The sequence below is a fragment of the Sphaerodactylus townsendi genome, linkage group LG13, assembly GCF_021028975.2.
Source record: "Sphaerodactylus townsendi isolate TG3544 linkage group LG13, MPM_Stown_v2.3, whole genome shotgun sequence".
Taxonomy (NCBI): Eukaryota; Metazoa; Chordata; class Lepidosauria; order Squamata; family Sphaerodactylidae; genus Sphaerodactylus; species Sphaerodactylus townsendi.
In genome coordinates this window covers 46,692,887-46,709,320 of record NC_059437.1, presented here as the reverse complement: position 1 = coordinate 46,709,320, position 16,434 = coordinate 46,692,887, and the positions used below count along the sequence as shown (strand labels likewise).

The window sequence follows — 16,434 nt, the reverse complement described above, 5'->3', positions numbered from 1 at the left end:
TCCATGAACATCTGGAGAGCCACAGGTTGCAGACCCCTGGACTAGTCCAAGGTCACCCATCTGGTTTCATGGGTGTGTAGGTGCAGGGAAACAAATCCAGTTCACCAAGTAATGTGGAGTTGTGGAGTATCAAACCTGGTTCTTGGGTGAGAGTCCATCACTTTTAATCACTACACCACACTGGCTCATGTTGCATGAATGAAAGAAAAAGCTCTGCACGAAGTCATAGAACTGGCCCACACAGCCCACTGGCTGCTTATTCAGACTGGTTTCAGCCCTCTCTGAAGAAACATGGTCACCTTTGGTGACTCTTAAGGTCTTGCAACCAGAAAAGCCAGGGATTAAACATGAAACTATGGGGGTGTGGGTGGATATGTGCGCATAACCATCCAGGTCACTAATTCTGTAGGTGGCACCTGTGTCACAAGACAGTGCCAATAGGCGCTGTGGGCCATTAATCCTCATATATGCCTGTGTGAGTTCATGCATGTAGCATTCTTCTAGAATCCAACCATAGTCATACAGAGTACTTCTGTACCAGTTGTGCAAGAGTATATTTCATGGCGCTCATGGCATTGCCTGTTCAAAATCACCAGCAGGTTAAGAAACAAGCGGATACGTGGTTTCTTATTACCATATTTCAGTGATTGGAAGGGACTTATGAACCAGGTATTGGACAGAACTGATCTATCCAGAAACAACTCCCTAGCCTTATCAATTACCAGAAGATGGCAATGAGAAGTGTCAATTACCAGAAGATGGCAATGAGGAATGTGATCTTGAGAAAGAGAGAATGGAAGAATTGCCCTTATCTAACATCCCTTGGGAGAATTCTCTGTGCCATATAATAGAAATTGTTGTGTCGAAACATCTATGCAGCTGAATTTATATCTCTAGCATCTGCACGCGAGAAATAACAGTGGGACTGGAGGAAGAGTCGAAGCATCTATGCTGCTGAATTTATATCTTTGTCATCTGCGCGCAAGAAATAACAGTGCAACTGGAGGAGGAGGAGGCTGATGGGGAACATACTATTCCTGCGTAATCATGTGTGTCTTGTCAGAGATTTAGTGATTTATTGAGAGGGGGGGGTTTACACAAAGCGTCTCCCAAGATGGCAGAATGACAAAGAGAAAAACCTTAATTCGCTGTGACAGGCTTGATGCCAAAGATAAAAACATTAAAGGTTTATGATTTTGCCTGGGTGTTCATTTAGATATTTCTGTTTGTCTACCGCAGATGTAGCTGAATGGAAGTAAAATCCCTCGTTTTTGCCCATAGTTAATGTGACAAATCGTATCCTTATAGGAGCAAACACATTTATATTTAAGTAATCTTTTAATCCCCAAATATGTTTATGCAGCTTGTCGAGTTTCATCAACACACATCCACCACCAGTTTGTGGATTCACTCAGTAAAGGACACTGGACTCTCAATTTTAGCATGGAGATCAATGGACCATCTGATACAGACTTGCCTGATTTAAAGTAGAAACTTCCAATGACGCTTCCGTGTACAAGTCTTAAATGGTTGATCCTATATTTCCTATGTCCACAGCAAATGCTTTCCATTGAGCTCCGCCATTTTAACAGGGTAGGTGTATAAAAGACAGGATAACAAATCCTACACCTTGGTGTATATAAACTCAATACTTGAGTCATAAACAAGTGGTTTACAGTTGTGACAATTAATTTAAAACTGTGACAGTCCCAATCTTCACTTCTTCTAATGATAAATCCAGGGATATTTAAATCCAACAGGTAAAATAACAAGAAGTTTATGTAGAGGTTTTTTAGAGGCTTATGCAGGCTCTTCTTAAAGACCTGAAGCTGTTCTCTTAAGTCAGCAGGTTCTATTCATTGACCTCCAGTAGGGCTTTGTAGAATCTTTAACTGGAGCAGCAATGGTATCTGCTAAAAGAGTATACATTCCAATCAGCAGATGAACAGCAGTGTAAAGGTTCTGTGGCTAAGGAGAAAATGCTTTCATGTCGATTACAGTTTCATTTCCACACGTTTACTGGTTGCATCTTGAAAGCCTGGTTGCCCAAGGCGGAGCAAAGAAGTGTCAATCAGATCTCTTGGGGGTTTTTTCCTCTTCCCAGCAGAAATAAGCCTGCTAAAAATTGTTTTCTTCAAAAGTCCACCACCCTACCTTTTCTCGTTCATACACAAATGGAGCACAGTGACCCCTGGTGTTGGTTTTGCTACCGAAATCCTCTTTTGATCGCCACATTTCTTTTTTGCCATTTGAAACACTTGCTGTTGACTTACCCCAATTGTTCATCCAATCGCATTATTGATATCGTTTTTCAGTAATTTGTATGCCATCTTGTGGCTGCGAAAATATATGACAGTATCTCAAGTACGTGTGGTTTGGGAACTAGTTACCTACAAGATGCTCAATGTTTGGGTGATTGTGTTGAATCCTCAGCACCACTGAGACAGCCTTTTGAGAACCACCTACCAGCAAAATTTGTGTCCACACATGCTGTTCCCAGACACAGGAAAGGTAATATTCACCAGACATTGGCCCTGATTTCTTGTAGAGGATGGGAGTCCGTGGGACTTGCAGACTCAGCAAAATAGAGTCTTAAGTTCAACAGTGCACATAGGAAAAATGTCAGGAGCTAGAGCCTGTCTAAAGTTGGACTTCAAGAGGGTGAATGGGAGCTTCTCTGCCTTCTCATCTGGGCCATGTGTGCTGTTGTTGGCCTGTGGCACTATGAAGATACAGCCATCATACATAAATAACATGCCCAAATTTATTAAACCAAAAATGCAATTAGAGAGAGAGGAAGTTCTAACACTGACGTTACTTTCCATCCACTTGATGAACAGTTCCCGTTTCTGGAGGACACGGGTAAGCCTAAACCACAAGGCATTTCTCAGAACAATTCGATGAACCAAGTCAGCTCATTCATTGGGTTTGGTTTTTTAGATGGCAGTCAGGTGTCCCTTAATCAGGTCATTGATAAATAAAGCACATAAGAGAAACTTAAGAAGCTCCATTGATATTTTGCCCCAGTCCTGAGACTCATGATATGGGAGTGTGAGGCTGTTCTTCAGACCCTGAAGCAATTTAATGGTGTTGCTGCAACAGAGTTGAAAAGGTATATTGGCATAACCAATGGCTCTGAGATCTCCCAACTGCTTCCCACATAATGCTGTTTCCTGGTGAACCAGATGTGTTTCCGCACTCCAACATTCCTGCTGAGTGACCTTGGACCAGACACAGTTCTTTGGAACTCTCTCAGCCCCACCTACCTCACGAGGTGTCTGTTGTGGGGAGAGGAAGGGAAAGGAGCTTGTAAGCCACCTTGAGTCTCTTTACAGAAGAGAAAGGTGGAGTATAAATCCAAACTCCTCTTCTTCCTTTCTTTTCTGGAGCCTGCTGTATTTTGTTGTGCTTTCATCATTTAAAAGCTCCTGGTGTGGGGGGCAGATGGCAGTTCCAGTGCCTAATTCCTAGAGCTGGGGTAGTCTGCATGCAGCGGGGTGGGGTTGGTGAGAGAATATTCTCAATCCATTAGTAGTCTTATGCAGAGGTGGGATCCAGCAGGTTCTCACAGGTTCCCGAGAGTAGGTTACTAATTATTTGAGTGTGCCGAGAGGGGGTTACTAACGGGTGATTTTGCCACGTGATTTTTGCCTTAGTTACACCCCTCCTCTCAGCAGTAGCGCGCAGAACTTGAAGCAGTCTAGTAGGAGGTGCACCGGTGTGCATGGCAGCCTGTTCCTGCGTGCATTCTTTTCCCACCCAAGGACCGGCGCAGCAGCTGTGTCCTTGCCACAGCCCTGCCCAGGAATGCCCCGCCCCTGGAATGCCTGGCCACGCCCCCGGAATGCCCAGCCCCATTGGCACTACGCCTCAGTTTGAATCCCACCACCATGGGAACCTGTTACAAAAAAATTTGGATCCCACCACTGGTCTTATGGCGTATCATTCTTGTCCAGTGAGATACAAAGTACCTTGTGGCTCCAACTTCCACTTTCTCACACACTGAAGCACTGGCAGGAAGAGGCGTAGACATGCACGAAGAGGGTGCAAACCAAGATACATTGGGAAGTGGTTTTGAACATGCGCTAGATTGCAGGGCAGAGAATGTGTGTTTCAGACCACTTCCACTCCACTTCTGAATGTCTTCATCCTTGGTGGTGTGCGGAGGGAAAATATCTGATGACAGATATCTGTACTTAGGCAAAGCAGTTGAAACTGTGGTCAGCCGATTTCAACACTTAGCACCTTAGAACTAGTCTTTCTAAGCAGTACATCTTTGACGTACGCTGTTCCACCAGTTTTCAATAGTGTTTTTAATTTGAATTTTTTTTCCAGAATGCCTGGCAATGTAGACTTTACCCTTTTTTCATCCTTAAAATTCTGATATAATTTTTCAATGATTGTTAGAATGTATATTACCTTCATAGCCTGGTGGTACAATCCTATGTACCCTTATGAATAGGCCAGTGGTGGCGAACCTTTGGCACTCCAGATGTTATGGACTACAATTCCCAGATGTTATGGACTACAATGTTATGGACTACAATTGGCCATGCTGGCAAGGGCTGATGGGAATTGTAGTCCATAACATCTGGAGTGCCAAAGGTTCGCCACCATGGGAATAGGTCCTGCAAGGCTCAGTGGGACTTACTTCAGAGTAAACAGACATTTAGGTTGCGTTGCACAACAGATGTTTGAATTTAAGGTGCAGAACCCAGTTTCCTGACAGAACCAAGAGGGATCTCTAAGTGGAAAATACATTAAAAAAAATTTTTTAATTCAGTTTAAGAACACCCATAGCAGCTGGAACTGAATGTGTTGAGTTGGCCAGTCATGACTCTCAAAGTAAAACTGCTGTTCCGAGTTGCCTTGGGGGTCCTTTGTGGAATCAAAATGTAACATAAGAGCCCTCTGGGGATAGGACGATATACCAAATCAAATAAACAAACAAACATAATTTAAAAAAACACGAGGAGAGCAATTTATGATTCAAAAATATGTACAACATATCACAGTAAGCAAACAGAATGCCAACATAGAATGGTTCATGAAACACACTTTTCAGTATGGATTAATACCATGTGGTGGTAGAAAGCTCTATCAGCGTGCAGCAGACTTATGGCAGCTCTGTAGGATTTTCAAATCCAGGGATGGTGGTTTCCATTGCTCTCTCTGTGTAGCCACCCTGAATTTCCTTGGTGGTCTTCCATCCAGGTATTAACCTGTGTTGATCAACTTCATTGCTTCGTTAGCTTCTGAGATTGAGCTAACCTGGGTTATCCAGGTCAGGACATTCTATATGTTACTGAAATGGGAGGATGGGAAATAGCTCTGAAAGTCCATAAGACCTCCGCAACTCTGGAAGGATGCCATGACTGATCCAAGTAATATTCCAATATATTGAGGGCATCATCATTAAAGATACTAGTTTGCAAGAAGGCTACAGCCACCCTATGTACCTGAGTGCTGCCAAGTTGCAAATGACTTTCAATGACTCCAGGAAGGGACTTTCAAGGCAAGTGAGAAGCCAAGGTGGCTTGCTGTTGCCATGTGCTGCAGAGTCTTTGTTGGTGGTCTCCCATTCAAGTCCTGAGCTTGCTCAGCTTGTGAGACCTGATGTGATTGGGCTAGTCCATGCAGCCCCATGACAACGGGCATAACCCATATTATATTGTCATCAGCTAACTGCCCTTTGCTTTTGAACGTTCTGTGCTGTCTTTGTTTTCTCCTTGGATTGATCAACTGAAACAATTTAATCCGTTATGAAGTAGTGCCTACTCTCATGAATAAACTCTGTGAGAAAAACCTATTTCTCCTAACTCTCTAAGCTCTTTGTCTTAACTCACTAGCTACCATTGCAGAAGCATAGCTACGCCAGATATTTGTGCATCAGCATTCTTTTTGATCATGTTTCTTGTTCAGTAGCTCCCCAGAGTTTTAAAGAGTGTTGGGGTTCAACTTAGAAAGCGCAAACAAGAAGCCAACCAGGAGGAAAACTGCTCTAGTGTGGGAGGTCTATACCTCCTTGTTGACTTTAGACTGTGTGTACATGATGGCATATTTTTGAAAAATTGTCTGACAACTGTTAAAACCAGAGTTTGGGAGCCACGGGACTATTTATTCTTTAACTTGAAGCAATTTTAACCTGCCTTTCAGCCAGGGGATTTCCGACGCAACTTTCAACTGTAACGGCTGACATAAATAGCAAAATAACATCAAATAAAACATGCTAAAGCCATGGAAATAACAGTGACAGAGCAGCTGAAGCAGCAGCAGTGCACACAAGTGTTCACTAACAAGGCTAAGCAAATAGACCAGTTGTAACTTGGTGCCTCAATTTCAACAGAATTGGTATTGGAGAACTTCTCTGTAGACTTGTGTCCAACACTGGTGGACTTTTTCCAGAAGAAGAATAATTTGGATTTATCTCCCACCTTTCTCTCCTGTAAGGAGACTCAAGGTAGCTTACAAGCTCCTTTCCCTTCCTCTCCCCACAACAAACACTTGGTGAGGTAGGCGGGGCTGAGAGAGTTCTGAGAGAACTGTGACCAGCCCAAGGTCACCCGGCAGGAATGATGGGGTACGGAAGCACATCTGGTTCCCTAGGTAAGCCTCTGCCATTTAGGTGGAGGACTGGGGAATCAAATCCGGTTCTCCAGATTAGAATCCACCTGCTCTTAACCACTACACCACCCTGGCTCCATTTCCCAGCTGCAGAAACTCTGAAGACAGCAGTAGCCACAGAAGGATCTGTGATGGTTCCTATTGCACATTTCATAATCTTGGTCCCAATTACGGTCTTTGTAGGTCAACACCAGCACTTCTGAAACACACTGGATGTCAACAAAGCTATTCGAACTCTGATGACAGCAGCCAGTCCCATGCAATAACCTGTATTCAGCTGGATTTTTGCCCATGACCTTGGAGAGCTGCAGCTTGCTACAGTAGACATTGGTAGGCTAGACCAGAGTCTCCTAACAGGGGCCTATGAGCGCTGTAGTACCTGCCAATATTTATCCTGGTGGGCGGGACTAGAGGGGGATTGGCTGTGCAGATTAAAGGGCATCCTGTTGCACAGTTTCTTCCTGAAATGTTGAAAAGTTCCTACCACAGTTGTATATAACCTCACTCCCTGACATCTTGTGGTTGGCTCCAACTCCTGTGACAGCCATTTTGTGTTTGTGCTCATCTTCCTGTGCCTGTAGAGGTGCCTGCAGGCTCAGAAAGGCTGAGGAACCCTGGGCTAGCAGACCAGAACCGGGGATATGACTTCCTAAGGACTCAGGAGGTAACTAATGGAAAGCTCTGACTCTTGAAATATCATACCCCGAAAATCTTGTTGGTCTCCAAGGTACTACTCTTTGTAAAAGATTTATAGTTGCTGTTGTTGTTTCGACTAACTTGTGAATTGTAAATGTGTTAAGAGCAAACAGTCTAACCTGGTTTATAGACCAGGGATGTCCAACTCTGGCGCTTCAGATGTTCGTGGACTACAATTGCCATCAGCCCCTGCCGGCATGCGGCAGGGGCTGATGGCAATTGTAGTCCATGAACATCTGAAGCGCCAGAGTTGGACACCCCCGTTATAGACTGTATGGGAACTGTGGTGCATATATTGTACAGATTATCCACATAAAATAAGATTCCCCATACAAAGGAGAGGCCCTGGAACGCCCTACCTCAGCCGTATCGTGAAATTTCTTGGGGCTTGTACTCAGCTGTGCTCAGCAGAATTATTAATTTTTTCCTGAGAAAAAAATATGGAAATAGAATAAAATAGGACACCCTATGTTTAGCATTTGGGGCTCTTTTTCTGCAGAGGAGGGGGAGGATTAATTCCCCTCTGGATTTGGAGATATGTTTTGAGCTCTCAGGAGACGAATGTTGAAGAGAAGAGGAAACCTGTAGTGTGTTTAACTTGCTGTTCTCTCTGGAGTTGTCAGTTAAGAGAGCCCAGCTTGTTCCTTTTGTGCCACTAAGAGACCTTTAAGTGGATCCTCAGTCCAGAGCTCTCGGTCATAAAGCAGATTGTGTGTGCGTGCTTGTGTGCGTTTGCGGAATGATTGGAACCCTCCAGAAATACCTCTCAGCACACATGCCTTCTTTAGAACTGTACGATTGGCTCCCAAACAGCCTTCTGCGAAGGGTGCGCGGTAATCCTTTTATGTTTCTTCTTCAGTGGAGATTAAGGCGGCAAGAAATAATTAGGAGATTAATTTTCACCTGTCACTGCCAATAATAGATAACCTTGATACAGTGACAGGGCTGTGATTGTTGGGGGAATGGAAAATCGTTTAACCCTGCAAGGGTGGGTTGCAAGGGAAGGCAGAAAGGAGTGGAAGAGGAAGGGCAGTCTTGCTCACCTGTGTCAAACCGTAGATGCCATTTTACGTAGTATCGTAGTCTGGTAGTGAGAAAACAAAGCTGTCGTCTTGCAAATGTGTTCCACATGTATAAGTGGGCTTGAAAATACCAAACTGTTACGATGCCCTGTTCTATTTCTGCACAGCTCTCTGCCATGCATGTTTGGTGTGCACAATGAGTGTAGTGGTTAAGAGCAGGTGGATTCTAATCAGGAGAACCTGGCTTGATTCCCCACTCGTCCACCTGAGTGGCAGAGGCTTATCTGGTGAACCGGATGTGTTTCCGCACTCCTACATTCCTGTTGGGTGACCTTGGGCTAGTCACAGTTCTTCAGAACTCTCTCAGGCCTCACAAGGTGTCTGTTGTGGGGAGAGGAAGTGAAAGGAGCTTGTAGGCCATCTTGAGTCTCCTTACAGGAGAGAAAGAAGAAGAGGAAGAAGAGTTTGGATTTATATCCCCCCTTTCTCTCCTGCAGGAGACTCAAAGGGGTTTACAATCTCCTTGCCCTTCTCCCCTCACAACAAACACCCTGTGAGGTAGGTGGGGCTGAGAGAGCTCCGAGAAGTTGTGACTATCCCAAGGTCACTCAGCTGGCGTGTGGGGGAGTGTACAGGCTAATCTGAATTCCCCAGATAAGCCTCCACAGCTCAGGCGGCAGAGCTGGGAATCAAACCCGGTTCCTCCAGATTAGATACATGAGCTCTTAACCTCCTATGCCACTGCGTAGGAGTTTGGTATAAACCCAAACTCTTCTTCTCTTCTTCTTCAAGTCCTTGATCCGACCTAAGATGTTTGGTTGGAAGCTGAGTCAATGATATGAATGAGATTCTCCAAAAATACGCACATGTGCGTGCACGCGCACACACACATTGGTAAAGTATATCAAGATGCCAGTCTGCAAATTGCTTCCATCAAGTCTGCTGATGTTCCCATCAATTTTTTTTTATGTAAACACCTGCTTAGCATGCATACAAAAGGAAAATATGTGTACTCTGAACGCAGGAGATTTGTTATCAAGTGACGGTGAATGTACCACCCATGTACCGTGTACACTTGGCTTTTCTTAATCCATGCATTGAGTAATTCTCATGTTACATTCCACAAATGTAATTGGAAAGCAAGGCGGAAGAGAGGCTATCAGGACTCGTTAATGGTTTAAAAATCTGATTAAAACAGGATGGTGGAGAGTCAGCATTGAGTTTATTTTTCAGAAGCCTGTTGTGGGCTGTTTTGCTTCTGAGGCTCCTGGCAGCGCAAAACAAAACAATCAAATGCATTTAGAACTTCTCACTGTTTCCGTGAAGTCAAACCCACATCCATTAACATCAGCATAGCCTACCTGAAGAATTGCTGGGAAGCCCTCCAAAAAGAGGCAACTCGCATGTGCCGGCCATCCTGAGCCCGATTTGTCAGGAAAGGGTGGGGTACGAGCCAATTAAAATGAAAATGCCAGGCCAGCTGATAAAAAAGGGAGCCATCACCAAAAAGGCCATTTCACGGGCTGCCCCCATGCTAGCCTCCTTGCAGAAAGGAGCAAAAAAGAGAAAGGAAATTTCTGGGAAGAATTGATTGGTGCTCAGGAGCATGTAGGAAGAGGTGGTCCATTAGCAAGGCAGAGCATCAAGCCTGACTATGAGTAGAGGTGCTTGAAGCGGCACATTTGCAACCAAACGCGCCATCTGCATCACCGCTGGGGTTGCCAGTGCTAGGTTGGGCAATATCTGGTGGGTTGAGGTCAGGGGTGGGGCTTGGGGAGGGGAGGGGCCTGAGCAGGGCAATCATGCCATAGAGTCCACCTTCCAAAGCAGCCGTTTCCTCCAGGAGAACAGATCTTTGCAGTCCAGATGTCTGTCATAGTTCTGAGAAACCTCCAAACCCCACCTGGAGGTTGGCAACCTAGGCGCAGTCCTGGCTGAGGGAAGGGGATGGCCTGCAGGCCTTGCAGCTGGTTTACAGAGTGGTTTCTGGTCTTTTATTGTATAACCTAGTAGCAGCCATACTTGGCACTGCTGGAAGGGGGGGGGTGCAGCTTCTGTCTCCCCGTGCCCATTCAGCTCCTAAAGTTGCAATTCAGCTCCTTAGTTACTATGCTAGCTCTTCTGTCTCTCTTTTTGTATTCCTAACTGTGACCACCTTTGTACCCACCTAATAAAGAGCCAGCGTGGTGTAGTGGTTAAGAGCAGGTGCACTCTAATCTGGAGAACCGGGTTTGATTCCCCACTCCTCCACCTGAGCAGCAGAGGCTTATCTGGTGAACCAGATGTGTTTTCACACTGGGTGTCCTTGGGCTAGTCACAGTTCTCTCTGACCTCTCTCAGCCCCAACGGCCTCACAAGGTGTCTGTTGTGGGGAGAGGAAGGGAAAGGAGTTTGGAAGCCACCATGAGTCTCCTTACAGGAGAGAAAGGTGGGGTATAAATTTAAGCTCTTCTTTTAACTGTGACCACCTTTGTACCCTGGCTTTCGGCAACCCATTGGCCACAAGAGTAGCCTGTAGAAGAAGAAGAGGAGGAGTTTGGATTATGCCCCCCCCCTTTCCCTCCTGTAAGAAGACTCAAAGGGATTTACAAACTCCTTTCCCTTCCTTTCCCCACAACAGACACCTTGACTCATATCATTGACTCATATCATTGACTCTTAGGATCAAGGGCTTGAAGAAGAAGAAGAGTCTGGATTTATACCCCACCTTCCTTTCCTGTAAGGAGACTCAAGGTGGCTTACAAGCTCCTTCCCCTTCCTCTCCCCACAACACACACCTTGTGAGGTAGGCTGGGCCGAGAGTGTTCAGAGACCAGTGACCGGACCAAGGTCACGCAGCAGCCTTCATGTGGAGGTGTGGGGAAACAAATCCAGTTCACCAGATAAGAATCCACTGCTTAAGAGGAGGAATGGGGAATTGAACCCGTTCTCCATATTAGAGGCCACCTGCGCTTAACCACTACGTCACACTGGCTCTAATCAGACCATGAACTTGGCAACAAGAGATATACCTTCTCTAGTCTTTGCTTCCTTTTTCCAGGACGCCATTGTCCCTGTCTGACTGAGACTTGCGCATTGCTAGAGATGGGGGAGGTAGAAAAGGGTTGTCTAATGAAGACAGCTTTATTAGCCAAGGTGCAGCTTTAAGGCTGCTCTCCCTCCCTGTCAAAGGCAGCCCGGGGAGGGGGCGGGGGGAAATCTCCCAAAGTCACAGCATACTCCATGCGGGAGATTTTCTGAGAAGTAAAACCCGGGCTTTATTCTTGTCCCTTTCAAAATTAATTGCCTCCTCAGTTCAGGTAGGCTTAAAATACATCATGGAATCTGAGCAAAAGGAAGGCAATTTTTTTTTTTAAGAATCCTGCTCTCAACCCCCCCCTCCTCCCCCTTCCCCCTTGCCTCTTTTGTGGTGAAGTTTAAATCTACAATCTGTTGCAAATGTAATGGGAAACCAGCCTACAGAAAATGCCATTATTCATATCATTCTTAGCTCATTTATTTTATCTGCAATAGCAACGATAAGGGGAGCTGCTTGGCGGTGCTGATAAGCAGGGGGAAATATCTTAGAGCTATTTGTAAAAGTTAAAGCAGATCTTGGTACGGGGAGATAGTGGGGTGGGGGGAGTACCGACAAGCTTTTTGGCAGGTTGCTGAGCTGGGAGCTAATAAAGATTTTAATGGGGAGGCCTCATTAGGATTAGGCAGATGATCTATTATCTCCGATTTACACAACACAAATGGCGAAGCAACTCGGGTCCTTTCCCCCCTCCCCTCCTCCCCCCTCCTTCCATTTTTTGTGTTCACTAAACAGCAGAATGGAAAATCTTTTCAAATTTGATTGGAATCTCTCCTTGCCAGGAGCCCCCCGCCAGATGTTTGCAGAGCAGAGATAGGGGCCCAGCTTTTTCAAGACTTTGCAAAGGGAAGCTCACGTGGCGGCTTCAACCCGAGGCTAACCTGATCTGTGCTTCGTATCCCATCTGCGGCTTTATTATTATTCTGACACAGAACTCAAGGTTTTCCTCATACCCATCATCTTTGGCTAAATATTTGTTTAGTTGGCTGTGTGGCTGTGGTCTGGTTGTCTTTGCTCCTAATGTTTTGCCCACACCTATGGTTAGCATCTTCAGAGCCGTGTCAGGTAAGATCTGTCAGAGGTGTGTCTAGGGAAAATGTAGCCCGGTGCAAAAATCTGAGTTTTCCAGGGGCCCCACACATATGGGCGGCCAACCTCCCTCACCACGTCCAAATAACTTTTTTTTTTTGCACCAGGTCTTGAAGTCAGTGTATAGACCAGGTGGGGGATGAGGGGTGTGGAGACGATCCCCCCCCCAGTGACTAAATGGCCCCAGCCCAGGAACATTTGACCCCATATGTCCCCCTGGGCGGTATGCCCCTGCTTTCTGTGGCACAGAGTGTGGTACTACACTGCCAAGGATAGAAACACATCTCACTGTGACCTGCCTCTGAAGATACCAGCCAGACCAGACCACAGCCACGCAGCCTGGAAAACCCACAACTGCCCCTAGATTCCGTCTGTGAAAGCCTCTGACAATACAATCATTTTTTGTTCCCTCTAAGATAAGGTCCCTTGTGCCTGTAGCATAACTTTGCAACTGAACAAAATGTGCTGGGAAGCTCATTCTGCTTAAAGAATTCCTCATTTTGGCTTTGTCCTCCTCCTCCTCTTCCCTTTATTAATGGGAGTGTGTATCAGCCATTAAGGCCTTCTTTGGAGCACTTTGCCCCTTGAAAGCCTAACTATGTCATCAGTGTCTCACCTTGGCTATTTCTGCAGCTTCATTCCAAACTACACTAGAGACAATTGAACAACATTCAGGTGTGTTGAGCTGCATTGTGATTTATTTCAGCAGTTTGTGCTGATTCTTTTATTCTGTTCTTTGCTCTATTCAGATGGGTTGTTGATCCATAGTAGAAGAGCAAGATTGTGTGTGTGTGCGTGTGTGTGTGTAAGTTGTAGAAGAGCAAGAATTGAATCCAGCAGCACCTTAAAAGCCAATAAGATTTCCAGGTTATAAACTTTCAAGAGTCAAAGCTCCTTTTGTATCTGATGAAGGGAGTTTTGACTCTTCAGAGTTTATATCCTGGAAATCTTGCTGGTCTTTAAGGTGCTCCTAGTCTCAAATCTTTTTGTCCTAGTGATCAGTCCCTTGCAGTGTTGGCGGTTGGTGCTGCTGATTGTGTTATAGTAAAGCCAGGCTTAGCAGGAGTTGTCAGCCTTAATCAAAATCTTTATGTATATCCCTCATGCAAATGCCATTGGAATTGTCTAGGAAGGTTGATCAATAAACACACTTAAAGGAAGAGTGTCTTCAGATTCTTTGGTGTAGCATGGCCCACTTCTTAATTGGGGAAAGACTTTTGGATCCTTCCCCCTCCATTCCCCATTGGATGACACAGTAGCTGTTCTGGAAAAATTGCTGCGGTAGCTTTCAAGGCAATACTAGGAAAATATGGAATGTATTTTTTAGCGTGGGTCCCCCCCCACCCCACGATGCTGCACCTGCGAAAGAAAAAGAGCAGGTACAGCAGGAGCAGGCATCTCTTTTAAAACTATGAATACAAGAATTGTCAAGCGCATGTTTCTGAACCTGTGATTTTGCCCATGTAGTCCAAACAAAAACATTCTTAATACTGGCAGGCTTAAAAAAACCTATCAGCCTTGCTTTCGGGAGCACGTTTTATAATTGGAGTGACCTGTAGTTTGCTTTGTTCTTTCAGAATGTATTTCTGGGCTTCAACCATTAACTCAGTAATTGTTTGTTCTGTTACACCCTTTTCAAAATGGCCAAATACAGAGACTTTGTTTTCAGCTCTGTGCAACAAACATTGTTTTTACCTCTCTGTGCTACCAGCTCTTTTGTGTTGTGCGCAGGATTGCTAGGGAGGTCCCTGGCAGCTAGTGGGAAGGTTGGGGGTGGTGGGGGTGATTAATGTCCCAAGAGAAAAATTAAAGAAAAAATTAAGTTGAGTTTCTGGTATTTACTAGAGCTACCCTTGGAATAGTATTTACTAGAGCTACTCTAGGAATCTCCAGGAACTCAAAGGTCAGAACTAACCATAGGCCCCTTCCGCACATGCAAAACAATGCACTTTCAGCCCACTTATGCAATTGTTTGCAAGTGGATTTTGCTATTCCACACAGTAAAATCCAGCTGCGAAGTGGATTGAAAGTGGATTGAAAGTGTGTTATTCTGCATGTGCGGAAGGGGCCATAGACTCATTAATACTCATGGTTGCTACTTTGGCTTGGTGACTAGAAGTTTGGGTGATCTATGAGTTAATGGCAGATTTTCCATTCATTCATTTGAAAGCTCGCTTTGAAAATGTGACAGCCCCTCATAGCACTGTGCTCCTGTATAGTTTGGTGGGGGTAGAAAGTGCCATCAAGTCACCTCCGGCAACCCCTCCAGGGGTTTGCAGAACAAGAGACGTGCCACTGCCTGCCTCTGCAAAGCCACCTTGGACTTCCTTCGTGGTCTCCCACCCAAGTACTAACCAGGGCCGACCCTGCTTGGCTTCTAACATCTGATCCTGCCCAGATCAGGGCAGCTCTCTAGCCTGGTCTCAAAACCTGTTGTTTCGACCTGTACCAGAGAAGAAGTCTTCCACCCAGTTTGATGGCTCCCTGGAAGCAACCCACCTTAGCAGTACATCTCAGCTTAAGGGGCATCCATCTGCTTAACTGTAGGAGAAAGCGCCACCGTTGTCCCCAAAAAGGTTAAAAGGAACATCGTCTGCTAAAAGTGTTTGATTGTGAACGGAACTTTTTGTTTTGTCTGTAGAACTCAGCGAACCTGGAGCTGCCTCGTATCAGGAGTGCCTTGGTAGCAGGCAAGGTATGAGATCCAGTCTCTCCAATCTGGGGGCCGGCTATGGAGCTTGCGGGTTTCTCAACTGAGCGGTTCTCTCTCTTCTGCTTTTGCCTTCTCTCTCTCTTGCGTGCTTTCTCCTCTTTTGCGGGCATGCGCTCGGCTTGGGTTTTTCCGTCCTGCGAGTTGATAACGGCTCCTGTCCTCTTTTCCTCCTAGCTGCGAACGTGTCCGTGGTTAAAATTGAGAAGGAGGCATGTTGTAAAATGGCGTTTGCACCCAGTTAACCAATTAGCAAGCTCAGTGTGTGATTTGTGAGAAGGAAAAATAAATTAGTGCAGTAATCAGCGTGAATTAAGGATGTGAATACGGGTTTGCAGATTTTCAGGGGTTTTGGAAAAAAGCACGGGGGGGGGGGGCGTTGTTACTGGCAGGTTTGTTCAGGCCTGTGCAATCAAGTCTGTTGTTACCAACTTGGTATATGCTGAGCTGTTTTGTGTAGACTAGGCTTAAGAGAGCAGAGGCAGCGTTATGAGGCAAACTTTGAGCCAAGGGTACTAGCAAGTACTGGCACTAGCAAGAAGAAAACAATCGTTTTGTTTCTGAGCCGCATTTTGTTGGGCAGTTCTGTAGGTGAAGCATCAGAATTAAGCCCAGATACCAAATTTACACATAATACAAAACCATATTTAAGCCTAACTGCAGGTCAATAAATTGGCTGGAGATCTTGGCTTGAGGTACCCAAACTATCTAGGCGGTGGAACGGGTTTGGATCAATTAGCTACAGTTAATATAATTAAATCACGGGTTTGCATTATGTCTGAACTGCCCCTGTATGCTTAGGGTAGACCAAAGTTGGTGCACTTCAGAATTCTTAGCTCTGTGTTTAGGTTTAAGGAGCTTTATGTGAATTATACACAGCTACAGGTTTTCTATTCAAGGGAAGGCCAATTGCAGTATTTTGAGACTCTCATCTGTATTGCTTGCTTTGGGGGAGTAATGATAGCTTTCATGGTCACTCACAGAGGCTTGGAAACGTGTGTTGAAGGCTCAGAAACTGCACTCTTGCAACATGAGCACACTTCACTTTATCTGTCTTCTGCTCACAGCTTAAACAGTGTGTCCAAACTGGGAGGCTTGAGGCACAGTGTCATAGAGAAACAGATGTCAGAACTACTGCGCTGTTGGCCTAGCAGAAGAAAGTGTTTGGGGTAATAGTAATGGAAGGGGTATATTTGGAGAGACTAAAAGAATTTTCT

General features: G+C 45.3%; 1 protein-coding gene across 15 annotated transcripts in view; it reads left to right on the top strand.

Moving 5' to 3' along the window:
• Window positions 1-16,434, top strand: part of FBRSL1 (fibrosin like 1) — an 839,253-nt gene that overhangs the window by 642,630 nt on the left and 180,189 nt on the right. For 10 of the 15 annotated variants that reach the window (XM_048514425.1, XM_048514427.1, XM_048514428.1 and 7 more), the window contains one exon: window positions 15,149-15,202. The exons of the other annotated variants lie outside the window; for them this stretch is intronic. In XM_048514425.1, the coding sequence (XP_048370382.1) occupies window positions 15,149-15,202 (54 nt within the window). The remainder of the gene's footprint in view (window positions 1-15,148; window positions 15,203-16,434) is intronic. 15 annotated transcript variants of the gene reach the window in all.